Below are 21,943 nucleotides of genomic sequence, written 5' to 3' on the forward strand. Positions count from 1 at the left end.
ACTTGTTGTAGACCCGAGACACACCTAGACAGACAATGATATTCATTAAGACCTTCATCATCCTTGTATATTGGAATCATAGTAGACAGAGATGAAGGTGTAGAAGCAAAGGATGGACACCATATTCCCAAATAATTGGTTACAGCTACAAACATTCTGGCTGGTGAGGATAAGGTGTTCCTATGCGATACCTGAGCTCTTTTGGGAGAATGATCTTCCCTGTCCTAGATCACTAATGTCTAACTCTCCTTGGCTCGCTTGAGGTTACTCAAAATTAAAAAGGACACCCATTAAGATTTCCACTGAACATAGAAACACTGAAGAAAGTCTGTTCAGAAATAGGTAGGGGCAGTTAGGGAGCTTGAGAAAGATTTGAAGGTGCTGTCTGTTGTGGGAGGCAAGATTAGGAGCTGGGCTGACCTGAATGGTCTCTGTCAGGGAGAGACCACACCCAAATCCTGTAATCCAATTTAGCAATTAGAGTGGATGAGAGGACTTTGTGCCTTATCCCAGGGCCCAAAAGCCATAAAAGGTGGAGGTGAGGTTCACTATCTGACATTTGGAAACTGGCACAGTGAGAGGAGCATCCCTTTGCGACATGAAGCTCCTGGTTGAATGTATCTTGTGGACACTGTTTCTGCAGACATGGAGGCTGCCCACCTCCACCCCTCAGAGGAGCCTCAGTTCAGCGCCTCTCCCAAACCCCAGTCATGCTGGACAAGGAGAGGCGGTGCTGAAGTCCACGGAGGACCCTCTGTGCCCGAGACGACATCCCCTGCATCAAAGACGCTCTCCTCCCCGACTGACCCGTTGGCTCCCGCATCAGCAGGGCCGCCTCCCACCAAGACGCCTCTGAGTTGGAAGAGCCTTTCCCAGGTGGGAGCCGGGCTTCAGAACATGGGCAACACTTGCTATGTGAATGCGACCCTACAGTGTCTGACCTACACAGAGCCCCTCGCCAGCTACATGCTGTCCCAGCAGCACGGGACCACCTGTAGGAGGCAGACATCCTGCATGCTGTGTACCCTGCAGGCTCACCTGACGCGGGTTCTCTGCCATCCTGGACGTGTGCTCCGGCCCCTGCCACTCCTGCTCGCCGCCTTCCACAGATACAAGCAGGAAGATGCCCATGAGTATCTCATGTTCATTCTGGATGCAATGCAGCAAGCGTGCTTGCCTGAGGACAAGCCTTCAGACCCTGAGTGTCCTCAGGACAGCACCCTCATCCAGCAACTCTTTGCGGGGTACTGGAGGTCTCAAATCCAGTGTCTCCACTGCCAAGGCATTTCGAGCACTCTGGAACCTTACCTGGACATCAGCCTGGACATCGGGGCTGCTCACAGCATCAGCCAAGCCTTGGAGCAGTTGATGAAGCCCGAACTGCTGGAAGGTGAAAATGCCTACCATTGTCGTAAGTGTCTGGAGAAGGTGCCTGCGTCCAAGGTGTTGACTTTGCACACTTCCCCGAAGGTCCTCATCCTGGTCTTGAGACGATTCTCAGACTTGACAGGCAACAAAATGACTAAGGAGGTGAAATATCCTGAGCGCCTTGACATGCAACACTACCTGTCTGAGCAGAGGGCAGGACCCTTGGTTTATGTGCTCTATGCCGTGCTGGTGCACGCTGGGAGGAGATGCCACAGCGGACATTACTTCTGGTTTGTAAAGGCAGGAAATGGCCAGTGGTATAAAATGGATGATGCTAAGGTCAGCGCCTGTGATGTGACTTGCGCGCTGCGCCAACCTGCCTATGTCCTCTTTTATATGCAGAAGACTGATCTGGAGAGAGACCTTGGGAGGGAGTCAGTCAAGGAGGGAGGACTCGCATCTCCCGAGGCAGACCCCACAGTGGTGGGTGAGGCCTCAGGAGAGCCGGCAACGGATCCCTCCATGAACCTTCCTGAGTTGGAGGAGTGTGGGGAAGAGACCTCAAGGCAACAAATGACATTAGACCAGTGGAGATGCCTCCAAGAATGCAACCGCCCTAAGCCTGAACTCAATGTCAGGAGAAGAGAAATTGCTCTTCCTGCGAACGCAGTCATCCTTCACCACTCCAAATACAGACCTGAGATGCCGAAGAATCATCCTCAGCAGACCGTCGACCTGCTCACCACTGCAGCTGGGATGCTCCCACCTCAGGTGGCCGGGGACGTGGCCAAGGTCCCGCGTGTGCCAGGGAGAGCCAGACCTACCAAGAGGACGAGCAAGAAGGGACAGAGGTCTGGGGAAGTAGTCCAGGGATGTGTCTCCTAACTTTGGTGCACATGGGCGCACACACCCACACACACAGCATCACTCACTCACTCCAAACCCGAACAAGTCCCATACTGGAAATATTTTGTGTTGTGTGAAGTGTGTGTTCTATATGTATGGAAGAACCATCTATCTGGTGTGTTCATGGGATATGGCCTTCAACTGAAACTTGAGGACACTGATATTTAAACCTGGTTCATTGTCATGATCTTTTATTGGGATAGTGTGGATTTCATATGGGGTGTATCGAGGAACCTGCCTCTCCTTCAGCCTTGGGGAGAGTGGGGGCCACTTGCAGGTGAGAGGCAGTGAGCAATCAGGGTTGTGAGTGGATATGATGCTGAGGACCTGGGGTTGAAGTCAGTATGTTTGACCCTTTCGTCATGCTCCCCACTTCCCAATGCTTTTCTTCTATTTATATTGAAAGAATATTTCTCCGAACATAAGTATGTATTCGGTCTTGCTAGCGATGTGTCTTGGTCATTGCTTGGAAATTGTAAGATGGAAATTAAGTGCTTATTTTTGGGGCTATAACTGCATCCAGACCTGATTGAACCACAGTGATTTTATTATGTTCCCTTCACTCTCTCCCACATTAAGACTGAAGAGAAGCAAACTAACAAGGACTCTTATTCCAAAGGGAAATGCCCAGCCTCCCACTGAACATAACTTTTTATGACTATTTTGCTACCGTCTACTCTGTGGCATCTCTTGACCCAGAAGAAGTGGACTCTGGATTTCAGACCAGTTCAAATTCAAATTTGGACCAGGGTTGATATCTCTGGAAAACAGTGCCAAGTTCATGAGTCTACCAAAGCGTTTTGAGGTCAGGTTATAGGTGTTCTATGTTATCATTGCATTTCTTACAAAAGAGTTTGACAAGTTCATTGTAGAATGGAAATTATTGCATGACAACCAAACGCCTCTGAGTGTGACCGTAGATGTGCAGTTGTAACATCACATCATAATGTTATTTTCACTCTGTATTCAAACTTGGACATGCCACCCTTACTGGATAGTAAGGGACAATAGGATCTGTGCAGAAGAAATCAGGCTTTTTTGGAGATTTTCATGTACCTAAGACAAATTAGAGATCTAAGGTGTCAGGGTTACTTTCATGTCTGGGAATTGTGTTTCTTATGGCCAATACAGTTTATTGTGTCATAAAGAGTGAGGGAACCTGTGTGCATGTCTTGCCAAGAGTTCCCTAAGAGGATCTGCAGGTATCCCCGTCCTCTGAAGACTGTCATAGGGAATGAGACAGCTCATGGACTCGGGGACTTGTCCTCCACAGCAGAGGACCCTGAGGAGGTGTCTGTGGGAATGAGGATATGTCCCCACCTGGACTGATGTGGTGAACCAGCAATTCCTCCGCTGAACTGGATGGAAACGGTCAAGTTCACCACGTGCTGGGTGTCCTGCTTTTGTGCGCCTACACATACACTCCCCCCACTACACAGATGCTGCAGTTTTTCTTTAGGTAAATCTATAGGAATGTCAAAGCGTGCTTCCCAGTCTGGAATGTCAGTTTGTCTTAGTGAAATCCATTTTCTAACAAATGTAGGGAAATCATCCTGGCAAATTGTAACCTGGTTGTAAACAGAAATTAACAAGTTAATCTGAAATTGTTTTATAAATGTCTGAATTTCTGATTTAGAAAAAGATCCCATCCAGAGTTTTGCAAATTACACCATGTTTTCTTCTAGAAGACATTTTCTGTGCTTGTTGATATTATTTCTCTGAAATTGTTATGTAAAATATTGCATCTGCTTTGTTTGTTTTTGCTCTAAAATGTTATTACAAAGTTGTGTGTTTTTTTATTCTTAATAAAAGATTCCCACATATAATTTGGTGTGCAGACTTTTTCTCCCCAGTATTTCAGAACCTTGAAACAGTTATTTTATTTCCAGGCTGGCTCCTCACAGAGGCCTCTTTGCCTGCTTCCCCTGAGTGGAATTCCACAGCCACCTCTAGGTCACCTGCAGCTCAAATTCATAGCCTCCCCCCATGGGAATTTCTCACTCCTACTCACTGGCTCAATATAGGGGAAGCGCCAGCAGCCATTTAAGAGGAAATGCAATGGGACATAGGGACATTATTCTTCAGGGTCTCTTCAATTATGAGAGCTCTGACCAGGAAGATGCTTGTATGAGAAATTAAGGGGGAGGGAGTAGATTGAACGAGAAGCACACCATCTCTGTCCAAGGCTAGCAGAGACCCCTAGGAAGGATGATGGGAGATGGTTGGATAACACACTGTGGGGACTGTGGAGGCTGGAGTGTCAGCAGATGGATTCTCTGGTTAGGTGTCTGGACGTCAATGCTCATCCTGTCCAGGTATCCATTAGTCACTCGAGGGGTGTCTCTCTATATCAAGGTCTATTAGTCATGAGGACAGACCAAGAATCTGCAGAGCCTCCCACAGACCAGATTCACGAGTTCTTTTTCTTTTAAAGATTGATTTATTCATTTATTTATTTATGATAGACAGAGAGAGAGAGAGGGGCAGAGACACAGGAGGAGGAAGAAGCAGGCTCCTGAGCCTGACGTGGGACTCGATCCCGGGTTTCCAAGATCACGCCCTGGGCCAAAGGCAGGCGCCAAACCACTGAGCCACTCAGGGATCCACAGATTCGTGAGTTATTTCCTGAGAAACTGGAATTGCCAATCCTGGATGGAGTTCTAGGGGGACCTCATAACTGTTTCCAGGTTACTATGTGTTGAGACCTGGCTCTATCAACCTGTGGCAAAATGTCAGGCTGGAATTGTTTTCACAATAGAAATCTGGGCTGCAATTGGATTTTGGGGACAGCCCCAAGGGTAGATTCCATGGCAGTATATTGAGGTTTAATCTGGGAGGCCACATCCAATCAATGATCTGTGAGCTTGACAAGGAGGGTAGGTTCCTGGCCATGGTGGGTGAATGTAAGCAGAAGGATTACCTGACTCCCCTTCCTGTGCTTTTGTGTTGTCCAGCAGGAGAAAACAAAGTCAGGACTTTACACAGGAGATATCCTAGGGCATGTGTCTCGTGGCAGGTTTGAGCTCAGGCAGGAGACAGAAAACAGCTTCTAGGGAGCTTGCCTCCTCCCGTGAGGTGTGCATCATCCCATTACCAGCTGCTCCAATAGAAGACACCACAGATGGACCACATCTTAGCTCTGCCTCTCCACTTCATAGAAATCAAGCACAGTAAAGGCATGGAGATGAGAACAATCCATTCCACGGTGATATTATTAAAAGTGCTCATTTTAATGGGAAAAGAACCCCACCCCTGCAGTGATTAGGGGACATAAAATACATTAGCCTCCTGTTACCAGAGGGCAAGAGGAGAAGGTTTCAGTACAGTGTTTTAGTTTCTTTTGAAGAAGCCATTGCATTCACTCTTCTGGCAGTGGACAGAGCTAATCCTGTCTTCAGAGTGTAGGATAGAGGGGACATTCCTCAGCATCTTAAAAGCCATCTACGGAAAGCCCACAGCAAACATCATTCTCAATGGGGAAACACTGGGAGCATTTCCCCTAAGATCAGGAACAAGGCAGGGATGGCCACTCTCACCCCTGCTATTCAACATAAGATACCTAGGAATCAACCTCCCCAAAGAGGTAAAGGATCTATACCCTAAAATCTACAGAACACTTTTATGGAGATGGAGGGAGACACAAAGGGATGGAAAAATATTCCAAGCTCACGGATTGGAAGAAGTAATATTATGAAAATGTCAAGGGTACCCAGGGCGATTCACACATTTAATGCAGTCCCTATCAAACCCTGAGGACTTTCTTTAGAGATTTGGAACAAATCATCTTAAGATTTGTGTGGAAATAGAAAAGACCCTGAATAGCCAGGGGAATATTAAAAAGAAAACCATAGCTGTCTTTAAAATTTTTAGTGATACTTTGTGTGATACACGATTTGGAATATATGTGGAATCAATACATTTTGTTGCATTAGGGCTTTTTCCATTTGGAGACATCTCAGTAAATCAGTTCCACGTGGTGGCTCTAGCATGTGGGGGCTCAGATGCCAGCGATCACACAGAAGCAAAGAATTGAAGGACACATGGAACCTGAAGACTCCATAAGCAAGGGAGGGAACTCGGGGAGAGAATAGAATATTAAGAAATCCCTCACGGAGGAAGAGCATGGAGTGAAGACACTCTGGGTGCACAGACGGGAGACGGTGGTGGATAAGGAAGAGCCCCGCCGTCAGGAGGGAATCCGATGCTACCAATTCCTTCCAATGTGGCTGCTTTTGCCCTTGGAGTGTTCTAGATAATGTCTGCTTGAGGGCAACCTCCCAACTCAGTGACATTTTCAAGACTTTTCCAACAATGTGGTTTTGTTCTGGGGTTTTCTGTGCACAGTCTGGATCCCTGCTCAGTGAGAGGCTCCATCTCACTCTCCAACTGACACAGATCTATCCGCTTAGCTCTCTACTCAATCTGTCTGATGAATAAATAATATTTAAAGAAACCCTGATATTTTCTCCACAAAATTCAAACTGTCTCATTATTTTCTAATTACTGTGATTCGTGAATGTTATAATTCATTCTGAAAGGAAATAATGGAAACATTAAATGCATGCATATGTGACCAAAGTTTGAAAGAACACGAGAACGCTGCCCAAATCATAAGAATCAGCATAATCACACATTAATTACCTTTCAACAATGCATTAGTCAATCGTGCCCCAAAGGAATATAATTGTTACATAGCACCCATTAGTTAGCCTCAAAACCCACATTCATTCAGTGGAGAATATCTTTCTGAGGTGTCACGCAAGGACCAAAATTGGAGTGGAAGTGATCTGAAATCCTGTGCCCACCTCTTCTTTGTCAGGAGATTGTCACACAGATGGATGACAGTAAAGTGTCTGGACAAGTTAGAGTTGCTGGGATATGGAGCAATTCCCTGCGGGAGATGGGTCCTTGCCAGGCACCTGCTCTTCAGTCAAAGGTGGGGGTGGATTGTGAAGGGGCTGTGATTCAATCAACATGATCTAATCAGGCAGGATGCATTTAACTCCTGAAATATAAGCATTTCATTGCCTCTTTGCATTTCCAAATATTATCAAGCATCCGTGTTTATGGGTTGACTTCTCAATATATATTTTGTGCCCATAGGTTCCTGAAAAGAAGTCTGTCGCCATGCAAGGCTGCAGGTCATCGACGTACATGGTAGTTTGTCATTTCTTTGTGTAGGTGCCCTGGGTTTTCAAATCGGTGCTGGTTGTATATGACCAAACACATTGCTGCCAACACTCCACCCATGGTGGTTTGGACAATTGGTCTTTCAATATAAAGAGAAGATAAGCAATGGGATGAGGGATGCATGAGGACACGGTCAGACATGCTCACACTGACCTAGGTCCTCAGCATCATTTCCACACTCAAAGCTGGCTGCTCACTGCTTCTAATCCTTTCACCTTCAAGTGGCCCCATTTTTCCCCAAGGCTGAAGGAAGGGAGGATTCACCCAATGTGCATCCAACTGTGCTAAATACATCTATTACTAATATCCATAACCTATACCAGCTTGTTCAGATAACTCTGTCATCTTCCATATCTGGATGAGAGTGGATTTTCCTTTGGGAAGATAGGTTTGGGTTTGGTTTGGTTGTGTTTGGTTGTTTTAGGTTTGGTTTGGTTTGGTTTTTTGATGGCAGGGAAGCAAAAGACAAGTGAGGTGACTAGAGGGGGAGAACAGGCCTGCTCAGGACTTCTTCCGCTAGCCTTTCTCCCTGGTCTCCCTGTGCACATGGATGGAATCCCCTCCACAGCGCATGAAGTCCTAATTGTGCTGGAGAGCCCAGAATAAGGCCCTTTGCTCAAGCCTGCCTGCCTCCTCACCCCTGTGCCCTATATTCTTGCAAGTCCAAGAATCCTTAGACTACTTTGCTAGTTCCAATCCCAACATGCCCCTGTGAGGATAGACCTTCATACCTTTGGACCTCTGGGATTTTCATAGGCTCCAGAAAGTAGGGAATATTTCTATTCATGTATGCATCTCTTGAGGGCCCAGGAAGCTGCATTTTCCTCAGAAGCCATGAGATAGCAATAGGGCGGCATTCATGGGATGAGACAGGGGCCTGAGGCTCAAGGGGCCAGACTCTGATCCAGGTCACATAATGATTGCATGAATGGGAGTTACTTAGGGGTTGGGGGTGGGAGAAGGATCACACACTGTGGCTTTTCTACTGCATTCTGACTTTTTAAACCCTAGTGTGCTCATAAAGGAGCTCCTCTACCCTCCACCTACAGGCATCTGCACAGAGAAAGGGAACACCCTTAAGCAGATGCTCTGGAGTGAGAAAAGAGCAGTCATTTGTTTTTCCAAACAAAAAAACAAAAAAACAAAAAAAGAAAGAAAAAGAAATTCTCTGAATACAAATACGGAAGTGCTTGGTTTGGTTTGTTCTCATTTGGCATGGTGTTGTATTGTTTTGTGTCCATGGGCCCATATCAGAGATATCCCTGAGAAAGAGAGACTGAGAGAGAATGAGAGAGAGAGAGAGAGAGAGAGAGAGAGAGACTCCGTGGCCTTGGTCTTGTAGTATTTAGACGACTTGTCAACCATTGCCTCCTTAGGAAATCATCAGGAGGGTAAAAAATCTCCTTGCCCAGGTCTCAGAAAGGAGGCATCATGATCCAACATTAAAGTGGGATCCAGAATATGTATAGAGGGAAACCACCCACTTATCCCATTATAGACCAATGTGCGACCCAGGGCCCATACAGTACACAGGGCTCCCTCACAGGGTGCACACGGTCAATGTTCCCTATGCAGTACTTCACCAAGGAGACTGGGTGTGCAGGAGACCCTCAAAGTCTACAGATCCCCCAAAACTATCAAGCTGTTGTCCCGTTTCAGTTAATCAAGGATGGAGGAATTAAATTAACTATAGAGAGTTTCAGAATTGCTGAGATTTAAAAAAAAAAAAAAGAACACAAAATCTTAAGAAATACATGGACGCATTTCATCGGTGCTAATATTTTATTAAGGGAAATAAAACACTACACACAAATCTAAATTAACGCTGAGAATAACTGAAATGCACAGATGAAATATTGCCCACCACAATTCCCACAAAGCTACCACCACAGTCTAGAAAAACTCATCTCAGGAGAAAAAAGTATGTCCATTTGCAGGGTCCACAGTGGGTTCTCGATGCCAAAACCCCAAAGGCACACATGTGTACACCACAGACACATTAACATCTGCGATTCTATTTCCAATGGAGTAACAAGTGCTGATTCAAATTTCCCTCCATTTATTGGAAAACCTATTTACAGAAGAGAAAATTGACATTCCAGAGGGAAGACTACCCTTTGCCACAGCACACAGATTTCCCTAAAGAAAAGTGTAAGGTGTGTTTTGGGGGGTGGGTGTCTGTGCAGGGCCCCAGGGGCATGAGGGGCAGCACGCTGTGGACCCAGGAATTTCCATGCAAAGCAGCTGAGCAAGTGCTGATTACCCACATGAGTCCAGGAGGGGCCACGTCCTGAGGTCCGCAGTCACCCCGTGAGGGTGCAGTGGGGTGGAGGACAATGTCCGAGGCCAGGAGCTGGCTCATTCGCTCTCAGTGTCTACTGAGGATGAGGACACCTGTAGGTCACCGTGGAGGACACTCCAGGGGCCACAGACACAGGCTCCGTTCAACAGGTGGGGGGCAGGAGGGCCCTGAGCAGGGCCTGGCTTCTCGGGAGGAAGGAATGAGGGAGCTGCAAGGAACCGGGAGCTCCAGCAGCTTCTGTCCAATCTGGTGAAGACCATTCCAGGGGCTGAGTGGGGGCCCGTGCAGAGTGCGGCCATGGGGGCTCGGTGCATGGCTGCAGCGTCTCCAAGTGAGGTGTGGCAGGTGTGGGCTGGGGGCCCTTGCTTGGCTGGAGGGCAGGTGTCTTCCTGGGCTGCGGGGGCCTGGCTGTGCATCCACGGGCATGTCTGCTTCCTGGAGCACACAGATTCCCTGAATTCCCCACAGGCCCTCCTGGATGCTCCTGCAGGTGTGCTGGCTGGGGCTCCACCACGCTTTCTTTCGGGGGTTCAGGGTCCTGTCTAGGGGCATGTGGGCACATTTCTTGCCTGGAGCCTGGGGGGGGCATTTGGAATTGTCTGCCAATGCGTTGCTGACAGCGGGACGGGTGTTCTCCTCAGGATACTTGGGTGGTGCCTGGGTGTGTCCCAGCCCATGGCCCTGGGAGCCAGCCTGGGGACCCTCGAGGGACACTCTGCAGGGCCTCTTGTCTCTCTGCTGCACAACCAGGTTGTCAGCCCTGACACAGGGTTGGCGAGCCGGCTGAGGGGTGTCAGTGATCGGCACTTCCTGGGCACCAGGAGGTCCACCAGGTGGGCTGAGGCTAACTTGAGGGCTTCTGAGATGAGATGTGGAATGGGACCAGACACTCATGACTGGATTGTCAGTACGTGGTTCCATCAGCAGGGCAGGCTCAGGGATAGAAGGCCTCCTGGTGGTGTAGACAGGCATCGGCATGTGTGGACACTGTGGGAATAGAGAACACATGGGACTCCATGAGTTTGGCCCCAGCACTAAGGCAAAATGAACACTCAGGAAAGAAAGAAAGAAACCAACTAACAGCCAAGACCTTAGTAACAACCCCCTCCCCCGGAACAGGGAAAGAAAAAGATGGGATCTGTTGATCTGACTCACCCTGGGAGTAGGGAATGCAGTTGCAGGGCTGGTGCGGAACAAAGGTATGACTGGATGCTTTTGATGCCCTTGAGACATTGTGGGGGGACACGCAAAGTCCTGCCTCACAGCGATGCTTCTTCCATTGGACCAGCTCTTCCATCCACTATGCTCATGAGGCAATAAGATTCCTGATGCTGGAGAGTCATGGTGGCAGCTCCTGAGAGGGGATGGGCAGGGGGGTAATGTGTCATGAAGGACAGAGGCCTGTTCTCTGAGGTGGTATGTGCTCCAGGAGTGCCCGCCAATGACCATCACATGTCAACCAGCCACGGTTCACACACATACAAGGCATAAGGCAATATCATGGGCACCAAGGAAAAAAAGGGTGCAAAGACCACGCTGCTCAACTGCCACTGGTCAGAGAGGAAGTGGAGCCCCACCTCCCCCAGGAGGCACATGGAGCCCAGGAGTGCCCAAGGGCACAGCCGGGGAAGCAGCACACACTCACCCTCACATAGTCACAAGATTCCGTGTCACAACTCTTCCTTCCAAGTGCGCTTCTGCCCCTCCCGGGGTCTCCTGGGGAACCTGTGGAGCAGGGCCTTCCTCTGCTCGGCTTCTTGCCTGCACGAGAAATCAAAGCAGGGAAAGGAGAAGGAACTCCCTTCCCTGGCTTCCAGCCAGACACCTGCTCGGGGCTTGGGCCAACCTGGTCCTTTCCCTCCTCAGCCACTCTCTGCCCACCTCTGCCCCACCCTGACTACAGTGACCCACCAGGTCATCCAGGCAGTTTGTTTCATGCAGAGTCAGAAAGGGTCTGCCTTGGCATGTGCCAAGCTCCATTTATTCACTGGTGCAGGGACACTTGTCCAGCCACAAACCCCACACCAAATCAGCAGGGACAGCTCCATCACCCAAATGTGGACCCTGTTAGCCTGGGAGCTCCTCTGCCTGCCTCGCCCAGCCTGGCTCTGCCTGCAGCCGCCCTGCACACTGTGCATGCACACGGACTCGGGGTCTGTCGTGTCAGCCCTGGCGATCGGGTCACAAGCCCCATTCCTCACCTTCGTCTCTCTGCCTTCTCCCTCTCAGCCTGGTCCAACAGCCCAGCCTGGTGCCGCTGGTCCCGCTGACTCCCTGGTTCCACATTCTCCTTCAGCCTCCTGGAGCCCAAGTCCATGGGAACAAGGGTCATGCCCCAGTGTTTTATGGGGCATCTGGTGCTTGATGCCTTGTGTCCAAAGGCCCCACAGTCCCTGCACTTTACCTGGGGGTGGAAGGGGCAGGGGTCAGTGCATCCACTCAAATGCCAGTGAACCTGCCAAGCACATGAATGGGAGGCTGTCCTCATGGAGTGGCACATGGGATGAGGACAGGGGACATCCTATCTGGCTAGTGAAGTGTCAGTATAGTGAAGACCTCAGGATGCATCCTCTCACAGCCAGTGGGAGGGCGGGGCAGGGAGGAGGGATTGCAGGTGTCAGGTTGAAGACAGGTGGAAACATCATTAAGATTCGGGACAAACACAAGCGTGGATCTAATCTTATGGTGCCCTGAGACTGATGCTCAGAGCCTCTGAGTGTCCCAATGTGTAGACTGCTGGGATTCCAGCCCATGTCAGGATGGACAACAGGGTCCGGTCAATGATCTTCTGTGAGCCTAGCCTGTCGCAAGACTCCTGGCAGAGCTCCTGCTTCAAAACCCATGCCAGCCTCCCCATTCACCCTGGGAGGCGGGACAGGGGGTGGGGGGTCCGCTACTTGAGAGGGGGTGCTGGCTGCAGATGGGGGGCCCCGGCAGGAGGATAGGTCCTGTGGCTGAGGGTCTTCTCTCTAGGGACTCCTGACGCTGTTGCTCTTTTTACAGGTTTGCTTTTATGTCCAACTCAGCCCATTGTGAGACCCTGGCACAACCTGGATGGCCCCAGGACCCTGTGGAGCGCTGCCTCCCTGTTGCGTCCTGGACACAGCCACACTGGCCCAGGCACACGGGACACACGTCCTTGAGGGGAGACGGCTTGGCTGTGCACCTCAGGAGGCCGAGGGGCCACTGTGGCCGTGCACGAGAGTGTGAGCAACAAACACTGGTGGCGTGATTTTAAAAACCCCAAACAAGAAAAAACTTAAAGTAGTGCCTTCCATCCTCCACGTGGGAGTAGCGCCTTCCACGGACCTTATTTCTTTGCCCTTTTGCAATGTGCAGGAATGAGTGAGTGGCTGCCTTCCGATGCTCTCTAGGGCAGACTCCTCCCTGGCACAAGAAATTACAGTCACGTGAAGCAAACTGCCCTTTGAACTCAAAGAAATTGTTTCAAAAGAAAAGTTTTTTAAAAGATTTGCTTGATATTATCTGCCTTGTTCTTATTGACTTGAAATGTTGGCATTTTCTAACTGTGCCTTGTTGGCTACAGTAATTCATTATTCCTGTCAAAACTGAAAAGTGCCCTAATTGAATGTGTTTGAATGTTATCCTTGCACAGTTCTTTAAATTGAGAGACAAAATGTTTTACCTCACTGTTGGACATACATTCCAAGCTTTTCAACTTTAGGAGAAAAAAAATAATCATGTTTTCCGGTATTGTAAATTTTAGACTATTTCGTATACATTGTATTAAAACTGCCACATCAATTTTAATGTAGAGATTTTGCAAATCCTAGGGGAGGTGGTGGCCCTGGTGAGCCAGAGCCTGCAGGAGGGAGAACGGGACTTCAAGGTGAAAGTGAGGTCCATCCTGTGCCACCTGCGCCACCAGCCCAGTTGGCCCCTGGAGGTGGTGGAGCTGTGTCCGAAGTACCAGCAGACTGTGGTGGCCATCGACCTGGCAGGAGACGAGACCATTAAAGGCAGCAGTGTCTTCCTGGGACACATGAAGGGCTACCAGGAGGCTGTGAGGAGAGGCATCCACTGCACTGTGCATGCAGGGGAGTGGGCTCAGCGGAGGTGGTCAAAGAGGCTGTGGACACGCTCAAGACGGAGAGGCTGGGCCATGGCTACCACACGCTGCAGGACGAGGCCCTTTATGACAGGCTGCAGCAGGAAAACATGCACTTCGAGATCTGCCCCTGGTCCCGTTACCTCACAGGCCCCTGGAACTCGGACACGGAGCATGCAGTGGTTCGGCTCAAACATGACCAGGCTACCTACTCCCTCAACACGGATGACCCACTCATCTTCAAGTCCACCCTGGAACGGATTACCAGATGCCCAAACAGGGCATGGACTTTGCCGAGGAGGAGTTTAAGAGACTGAACACCAATGCGGCAAAGTTTAGTTTCCTTCCAGAAGATGAAAAGAAGCAGCTTCTTGATCTGCTCTCTAAAGCCTATGGGATGTCATCTTTGGATGCTTCAGGGCAGCATCCCTGAAGACATTATGGCCACTTCTCCAAGCCCTCCCCCTGGGGATGGAGCCTCAGTTCCCTGGGTTGAACGACACTTACCTTTACTCTTTCAAGGAAGACGATGATGCCCATAGTCCACTTCTGCTGCTCTTGAAGCCATGTGCCTATTTCTAGACACAGGAATACCTCAGCACACCACATCTCTCCTGACTACGGGCCAGAGTCTGGTTGAATCTGAAGCCTCCCTCCTATAGTGATGCATGTGAAAATCTGGTGCTTAATAAAGAACTCAAAGGCTGGTATTGTTGGGGGAAAAAAAAGGAGATGATCATATTTCGTTTTTTTTTTTTTTTTTTTTTTTTGGAGGACTGACTTTGTTTATTAAGGGAACCGAGAACAGATCACGTACCCTGGAACCTGAGTTATGCAGGAAGGTAGAAAATATCTACAGTGACTGGGTGACAGAACGGAGCACAGCACAAGGTCCCAGGCCAGCCCACCATGGGACACTGCCCCACTCCCTGCATGGAATACTAAAACCGAGTGGTTTTAGCAGCTGCCCCAAGACTCCAGTAATGATGCAATGGAACAAGGATTCTATACGGCTCCCCTCAGCTTCCCCGGAGAGAGTGGATGTGAACAGGTCAGAGGCCTGTCCACGACAAAGTGGGGCAGCCAAGGCTGCCTCTGTCCTGGCCACTTGGGGCTGGAGCAAAGGCAAGCCTGGCCTCCTGCCCGGGGCAGATGGCAAGGCCAGTTGAATCCACAAGCTGCCTCATGGGCTGGGGGAGGTTGGAAGATGTGGCATCAGGGAAGCATTCCCACACCAGGCATCCATACCTCAGAACAGCTGTGGATCCACGGTGACCCCACTCACCCCACTGCCCCCACAGGGGTACGGAAGCAGCCCCCGTAGCCCACACTGAAAGTGTGGCAAGGCTGGAGGGGAAGGTGGGAGGCCAAGGAAGCCTGGGGGGTGGACCCACCGATAGTAGCAGAGCTCTGGAGGCTTCTCTGAAATGGGCCGACAAGTGTCCCCATTTCATGTCCACCCACAATCCCAGAACAGGCCCTTGTTTGGAAAAGCAATGAGGGTGACAGTGATGACACGGACCTGCAGATCTTCTGCGTCTCCTGCGGGCACCCTATCAACACACGTGTTGCCTTGCGCCACATGGAGCGCTGCTACCAAGTACGAGAGCCAGACGTCCTTTGGGTCCACGTACCCCACACACATTGAGGGAGCTACACGACTCTTCTGTGATGTCTACAACCCTTAGAGCAAGACATACTGTAAACGGCTCCAGGTGCTGTGCCCCGAGCACTCCCGGGACCCCGAAGTGCCAGCTGATGAGGTATGTGGGTGTCCTCTTGTGCGTGATGTCTTTAGCTCGCGGGTGACTTCTGCCTCCTGCCCAGACGCCAGTGTACCCGCATTACTGCTGGGAGAGGTTGCGGCTGCTGGAGTGGCCCTGGAGGGTGTGCACGCGTGGTACAAGCCGGACGAGCCGTTTGAGCAGGAATGCACCGTTCGCACGGCTGGGACTGACGAGCAGGATCACTGGCCCTGACGCTGCACCTCACGATCCAGCATGACCCGCTCACTCCCGAGCCGCGCTCCAGTGCTGACCGCTGAGCCTCACTGGCCCCGAAGTCCCCACGCTCTGCATTCCAGGCCCGGGAGCCGCCCGAATCCCCCGTTTGGCTGCTCTGCCATTCATCTGTTTCTCCAGTGGTCCCTGAGTTTCTCCCTGTGCCCACCCACCATTTGACTACCCCGCTGCCGGTATCAGAGGGTCTCAGGATTTTCTTCTGTCCTTGTCTGTCCCTCTGTCTCTCCGTTCTCTGTGCCTGGGTGGGACTGTGCACTTTGCTCACTGTTGCCTCCCCTCTCCCTGGTTTTGTTAATAAAATTTTGAAGAACCAGAAAAAAAAAAAAAAGATGATCTCTACAGGGATAAACTCTGTAAAGCCTGAAGCTCAATCAATTGATGTTGAAAACTCTCAAAAGGAGTAAAGGCTTGATCTGAATGGTCTAGAACATGTGCTGTAATTTAATAGAAGAGATGGTCGTCTTAATATTTAATGATTTAAAAGAACTTCTCAGTCCATGCGAAGAGTACAGTCCAAGGATAAATCAAATTTCTGAACGCATTTTATGCTACATATGTGTATACTTTGCAATCCTCAGGTGTTCGTGCCAAATATTCTCTTTCAATAAGTCCTTCTATAGGTTTCTTAATAACAAATGTACTTGGGAAGAATCGAGCCTTCACCTGCTGAGTTACCTCTGCTACTAATACACTGTGCTGCATCTTCTTTCTGGATTTCGTTATCCGCAGGATAGCAGCTTTGATCTCATGTTTCCTGTCGTCATCTACTTTCTGCCTCGTTTCTTTCCTTTCTGGGTCAGATTCACCTTGTTTGGCAGCAACTGTTTGAGTCTTGACTCTGTGTACTTTGGATGTGAACTGATCATTAACTGTGAATCTGTGGCCATTTTCTGTTTCCTTGGACTTGGGTTCTTTTGTAAGAACCTGCTGTGTTGGTTTACCACAGGCGAGGGACTGCAGGGCTCTACCAAGTTCTCTTTCAGGGATATCTGTTTCTTGTTGAATTTCCTCAAACGTGTATTTTTCTCTGTATGATTTAATTCATACATCTTTTATTCTTCTTTTGGCAAACATCAGATAATATGAGCAAAACTATATTTCTTGCTCACTATAGTTACCTACATTCTTTTTTGCTTTATATAAGTTTGTAAACATATGTTAAGTGGATAAAATTCTTGGCTAAGGACATACTCCAAAACTCTGACATATACTTTTCTGAGTTAGGGGAAAAGAAAGCTTATGAAACTTCCATTAGACCATAATCACACAGCAAACTAAATTAGTATATGCTGTTTTTAAATTAACATCTGCCATTTTTTAAAGACTTCAGGTTTTGGTTACAGCTAAAATGATTTTTATCTGAAGTTTATGAAAGAACAGAAGCTGACCACACAAATCTTACTCATAAGCATATTGGCCGTTTCAAAATAGAAAATAATAAAAATAAACCTATAATCAAGGAAATTCCACTCATCTTATTAGAAAAAAATTGCTACCAATGTTATTATAAATACAGATGGCAATTTGTAATAACTAGGTTTCATGATATTTGCTTTATTTCTTTTTTTTTTAATTTTTTATTGGCGTTCAATTTACTAACATACAGAATAACCCCCAGTGCCCGTCACCCATTCACTCCCACCCCCCGCCCTCCTCCCCTTCCACCACCCCCAGTTCTTCTTCTCTTTTGATTTTAAAGTAACAGATTGGGATCCCTGGGTTGCGCAGCGGTTTGGCACCTGCCTTTGGCCCAGGGCGTGATCCTGGAGACACGGGATCGAATCCCACGTCAGGCTCCCGGTGCATGGAGCCTGCTTCTCCCTCTGCCTATGTCTCTGCCTCTCTCTCTCTCTGTCTCTCTCTCTCTCTGTGTGACTATCATAAATAAATAAAAAAATAAAGTAACTGATTACTTCATAATAAAGGCAAGCCATTTAGCATTTTATAATTTAATTCTTTTATAAATTTCAGACCCCAAAAATTTCAGATCAAGTATTACAAAACAGCCAGCCTTCAGAATATATTTTGTTTGGCAGACAGAATGGTTTTTCTTCTTTTGAATTGGAATACATTCATGCAGTACTTAACTTGCTCTAAGCTGACCCATCCCTACTAGCTTCCCACATTGTCACCAGCTGGGCATGTGAGGCTGACACCCGTTTTTAATATTATAAAACTCAGTATTAACTACAAAAATTAAGTTGCATGCATGGAGCAAAAATTCAAATATATCATAAACTTGATGCTAAATCTTAATACTCATTCCTAATTTGGGAAAAAGAGATCAAACCAAAAAGGACTCATCTTCATAATACTTAGTTACATAAAACATTATCAATAAGAAATGTTTCTATATATGGATACTGTCTTTTTAGAATAGTGTTAACAGTAACCTGAAATCTGAGATAGATAAATCATTCATATCACAAAGTATTATATACTGTCTTTCCTATACAGTCTTGGCTCCCAAACAGTGGGCTTCAACTTCATCCCTACATATAATATAAACATTCTCAAATATTTGAAATAAAGGAAAGGTGTCATTAATAAGGCTAACTAAAATTACAACAAAGGCTTTCTTCTAATCCTAGAGAATGAAACAAAAAGAGAGGTCTTGTAAGACACATTGGAAATGAGGAAGAATTTGAAGTCAAGTTGGCCCTGGACCCTTTTACATTGCTACTCCTTCTGTTTGTTCAAGTTAAAGAATAAGAGAGGCCACCAACTGCTCCTTAGTGGAACAGGCTGCAAAGAAAACAAAGCAGCTAAGTGATGATGAGGAAAACAAAGAATATAAAAAGTTGTAGTTATGAAGATGATCAATGAATAATGGAGCTCCTGGCTGGCTCAGTTGGTAAGGCATGCAACTCTATCTATCTCAGGGTCATGAATTCAAGCCCTATGTTGGGCAGAGAGATTACTTAAAAGAATTAAAAATAAAAGACATTAAAAAAACTGTAAAAAAAATGATGGTAGTAATTCTATTCTGAAGTTTAAGAAACAGCAAGGAGTAACAAATAAATTAGAGAGACAGTAATCTCCCTATTTTTTTCTTCCATTCCCTTTTAATTTGAATACAAATACAGAAAGAATCATGTCGTCTGCTCATAACTCACTCTTTGACTATAGAATAAGTCAAAACTTGTAAATGCGTCATTGAAAACATATTAGCACTCCATCTGCAGCCTTTGAGGTTTCAGCCATACTTCACTACCAGCGTTGTGTGAGCAAGCCATATAATTTCATGTCTCCTTGTGTCTCTTTATGCTGCTCTGCCTCAGAAACCCCTTTTTTCCTCTCCTGGGTAGCTCAGTGGTCGAGCACCTGCCTTCGGCCCAGGGCGTGATCCTGGAGACCCGGATCGAGTCCCACATTGGGCTTCCTGCATGGAGCCTGCTTCTCCCTCTGCCAGTGTCTCTGTCTCTCTCTGTGTCTTTCATGGATAAATCAATAAAATCTGAGTGGCTCAGTCGGTTACGCATCCCCCTTGATCTTGGCTCAGGTCATGATCTCTTGGTTGTCGGATAAAGCCAAATGCCAAGCTTTGCATGTTCGGCAAGAAGGCTGCTTGGAACGCTTTGTCTCTCCTTCTGCCTTTCCCCCTGCTCGTACTCTCCCTCTTTCTCTCACTTTTTTTTAAGTGTTAGAAACGTTTATTTGTCAAAATATTTTTTAAAAAGTGGGAGGAGTGAAATAAATCAAGGCTAAATTTCAGCTAATGCTGTACCACGATCACAGGTCAGACATAAAGCAAAACAAACAAAACAACAACCCCCACCCCCAAAACCCCAATGGTCCTAGCAGTTTCAGAAGATTAGCCTCAACGTTAGGGCCCAGAGCTAACAGAAGAGTAAAAGGTCTCGTGCCGCTACATGGTCATTTTAAAGGGAAAGGAGATGTTGCAGGTAGACAGGGAGAAGGGCTCAATTCCTAAGGAAAGCAAGATAAGAGGGGGATCCACGGTACAGGAAAAAGGGGATGCCAGCATAATCCTTACCTAGGGCTGCTCAGAGGCTGAGAATATAAGGAACGGAGTGAAAGGCTACAGGGACTAGTATCAAGAGGAAAGAAAAGTCAACTTATAAGAATTAAATTAAGAAAGAAAACACAGTTGGTCACAAACTCCTTTGTTTACTCAAACACGAAGCAATGGAAACATCGTGGCAAGGGGACACGCGGAGCAGGTTCTCATATATGACCGCAGCCCAGGGTTCAGTCCGCAATAATCCTACCTCCAGTTTCTAAAGGCTGAGCACCGCGCTCGGTCCACATGTGCTGCCGCTCACACTGGGCTATGCCATACAGAGAATCCGTGCAGCTGCTGAGGCCTGCGGCAGCTCACTCTCTGGCCCATAACCGTGGGGAGCACAGCTGTGGCACGACGAAGGGGGCTCCTGTCCCTTCCATAGTAGGACGAGGTGTTGGCAGCGGCAGCAGCCACAGAGCCGAAGTGGCAGCAGCCCCTGAGCTCGGCAACAGGTGTCTGTCATAGGGATCAACAGAAGTGGGGTTGGGGTGACTGGTCCCAGCTGTGCTCTGGTCGTGAGGCAGATGGGACATGGACTGCTCCGCGCAGTTGTACGCAGAGGCTGCTGCTGCCGCCGCCACTGCCTCATAAGAGCGGACCCGGTAGCGCTTCTAGGAGTCGATGCTCCATATGCATCGTTGTAACACGTGGGTTCCCCGCAGCCCAGGGTGTACGGCGAGCGCACTGCTCCATACTGTCCGTTATGCTGCTCAGTAAAGTCCGCCACACGACCTGTGCGATCTACTGGACACTCTTTGGACCAGTGCCCCTCTTTCCCACGCCGATAGCAGCCACTCTGGTCTCCCATCCCAGGGGCAGTCCGAAGTCGGCTTGTGGATAACTGCACGTGCATCCTTTTGTCTTGAAACTCTGTGTTGTCAAGGCCCCTGATGGCCTCCACTGGAGGCCCGTTTGACACCTTGAAGCTTAAATAGGAGTTGTTTGAGGAGACCAGTGTGTGCCTCTCAGTTCCACTGGCTGCTTGTGGTCTCCAGGGGAGGTGGGATTTTACTTATTGAGTCCCTCCTGTAGGGCCAGCATTATGTATCCTGAGAAGCAAAATGAGCGTCTGGCCACGATCTGTAATGTTGGAACACCAAGGAGGACAAGTGGTGTCCCAGGGAGGCCTTGCATTGTGGCCTTACTGCATGTGGGGACATCTGTGATTTTGATTTATATTTGGGGTATCTCTGAGGCAAGAGTGCCCTGAGTTCCTTACCCTAAAAGGAACAACTCTTAGACAGTGGCCCAAGAGTTTGTAAGAGGTGCTGATGGAACCATTTGCTGACCAGGGCATCCAGAGCTAAATGGCAGCCTAAAGCTTGGCTTCTACTGCTGACTGTTGGGTGGGTTGTGTCCTTTATTAGGGACATAAATATTCCACATGAGCTCCCCCCCTGTAGCATGGTGCTCATACCATCCATAAAGTAGACAAACTCCATTGCAGTTCACTCAGTTGATGTCATGGGGGCTCCCTACATAGCCAAGGGGACTGGGGAGGGCTGACCTTCTCTGGTATTGTGGCATCCAGCAAGGGACTGAGGAAGAACAGGGGAGACCTCCCCTGCAGGTGGGATAAGCCCGCGGCCTCAAGTTCGACTCTCTCCTGCATTGAGGAGACCTCAGTAGCTATGCCTCCCAAGGCTCAATGGACAGCTGGATGTGGACGGTCACACGCCAGTGTCTATAGGAACCTCTCTTTCCAGGAGAGCCCAGGATGTGGCAGCAGTTGTTACTTGGCTGGTGTATAGCATAGACAAGGACGATATTTTCTTGCATCTGAGGGCCTTGGGCACTGTATGTCCATTATGGATATGTGGTCCAGAAAAAAAAAAGGCAAGTCCATTGCTTGTCATGGGAAACAAGTCCGACCTAGAGGAGCGGAGGCAGGTGCCCATCGAAGAGGCAAGGACTAAAGCAGAGGAGTGGGGTGTGCAGTACGTGGAGACATCAGCTAAAACGCGAGCCAATGTGGACAAGGTATTCTTTGACCTAATGAGAGAAATCATAGCCAAAAACATGTCCGAGAACAAAGACAAGAACGGCAAGAAAAGCAGCAA

The 21,943-nt window shown here is 48.3% G+C and overlaps 1 protein-coding gene and 2 pseudogenes across 1 annotated transcript; 2 read left to right on the top strand and 1 right to left on the bottom strand.

The window, feature by feature from the left end:
* Positions 1–645: 645 nt before the first annotated feature.
* LOC144284127 (ubiquitin carboxyl-terminal hydrolase 17-like protein 6) lies at positions 646–2,253 on the top strand. Its single transcript, XM_077848473.1, has one exon. The coding sequence runs from the start codon at positions 646–648 to the stop codon at positions 2,251–2,253; it is 1,608 nt and encodes a 535-aa protein (XP_077704599.1).
* A 7,810-nt stretch (positions 2,254–10,063) lies between these two features.
* On the top strand, positions 10,064–14,268 carry LOC144284128 (adenosine deaminase pseudogene; annotated as a pseudogene).
* A 5,816-nt stretch (positions 14,269–20,084) lies between these two features.
* LOC144284129 (RNA-binding protein 4B pseudogene) lies at positions 20,085–21,325 on the bottom strand (annotated as a pseudogene).
* Positions 21,326–21,943: the final 618 nt, after the last annotated feature.

This window comes from Canis aureus, chromosome 15 (genome assembly GCF_053574225.1).
Source record: "Canis aureus isolate CA01 chromosome 15, VMU_Caureus_v.1.0, whole genome shotgun sequence".
Lineage (NCBI taxonomy): Eukaryota > Metazoa > Chordata > Mammalia > Carnivora > Canidae > Canis > Canis aureus.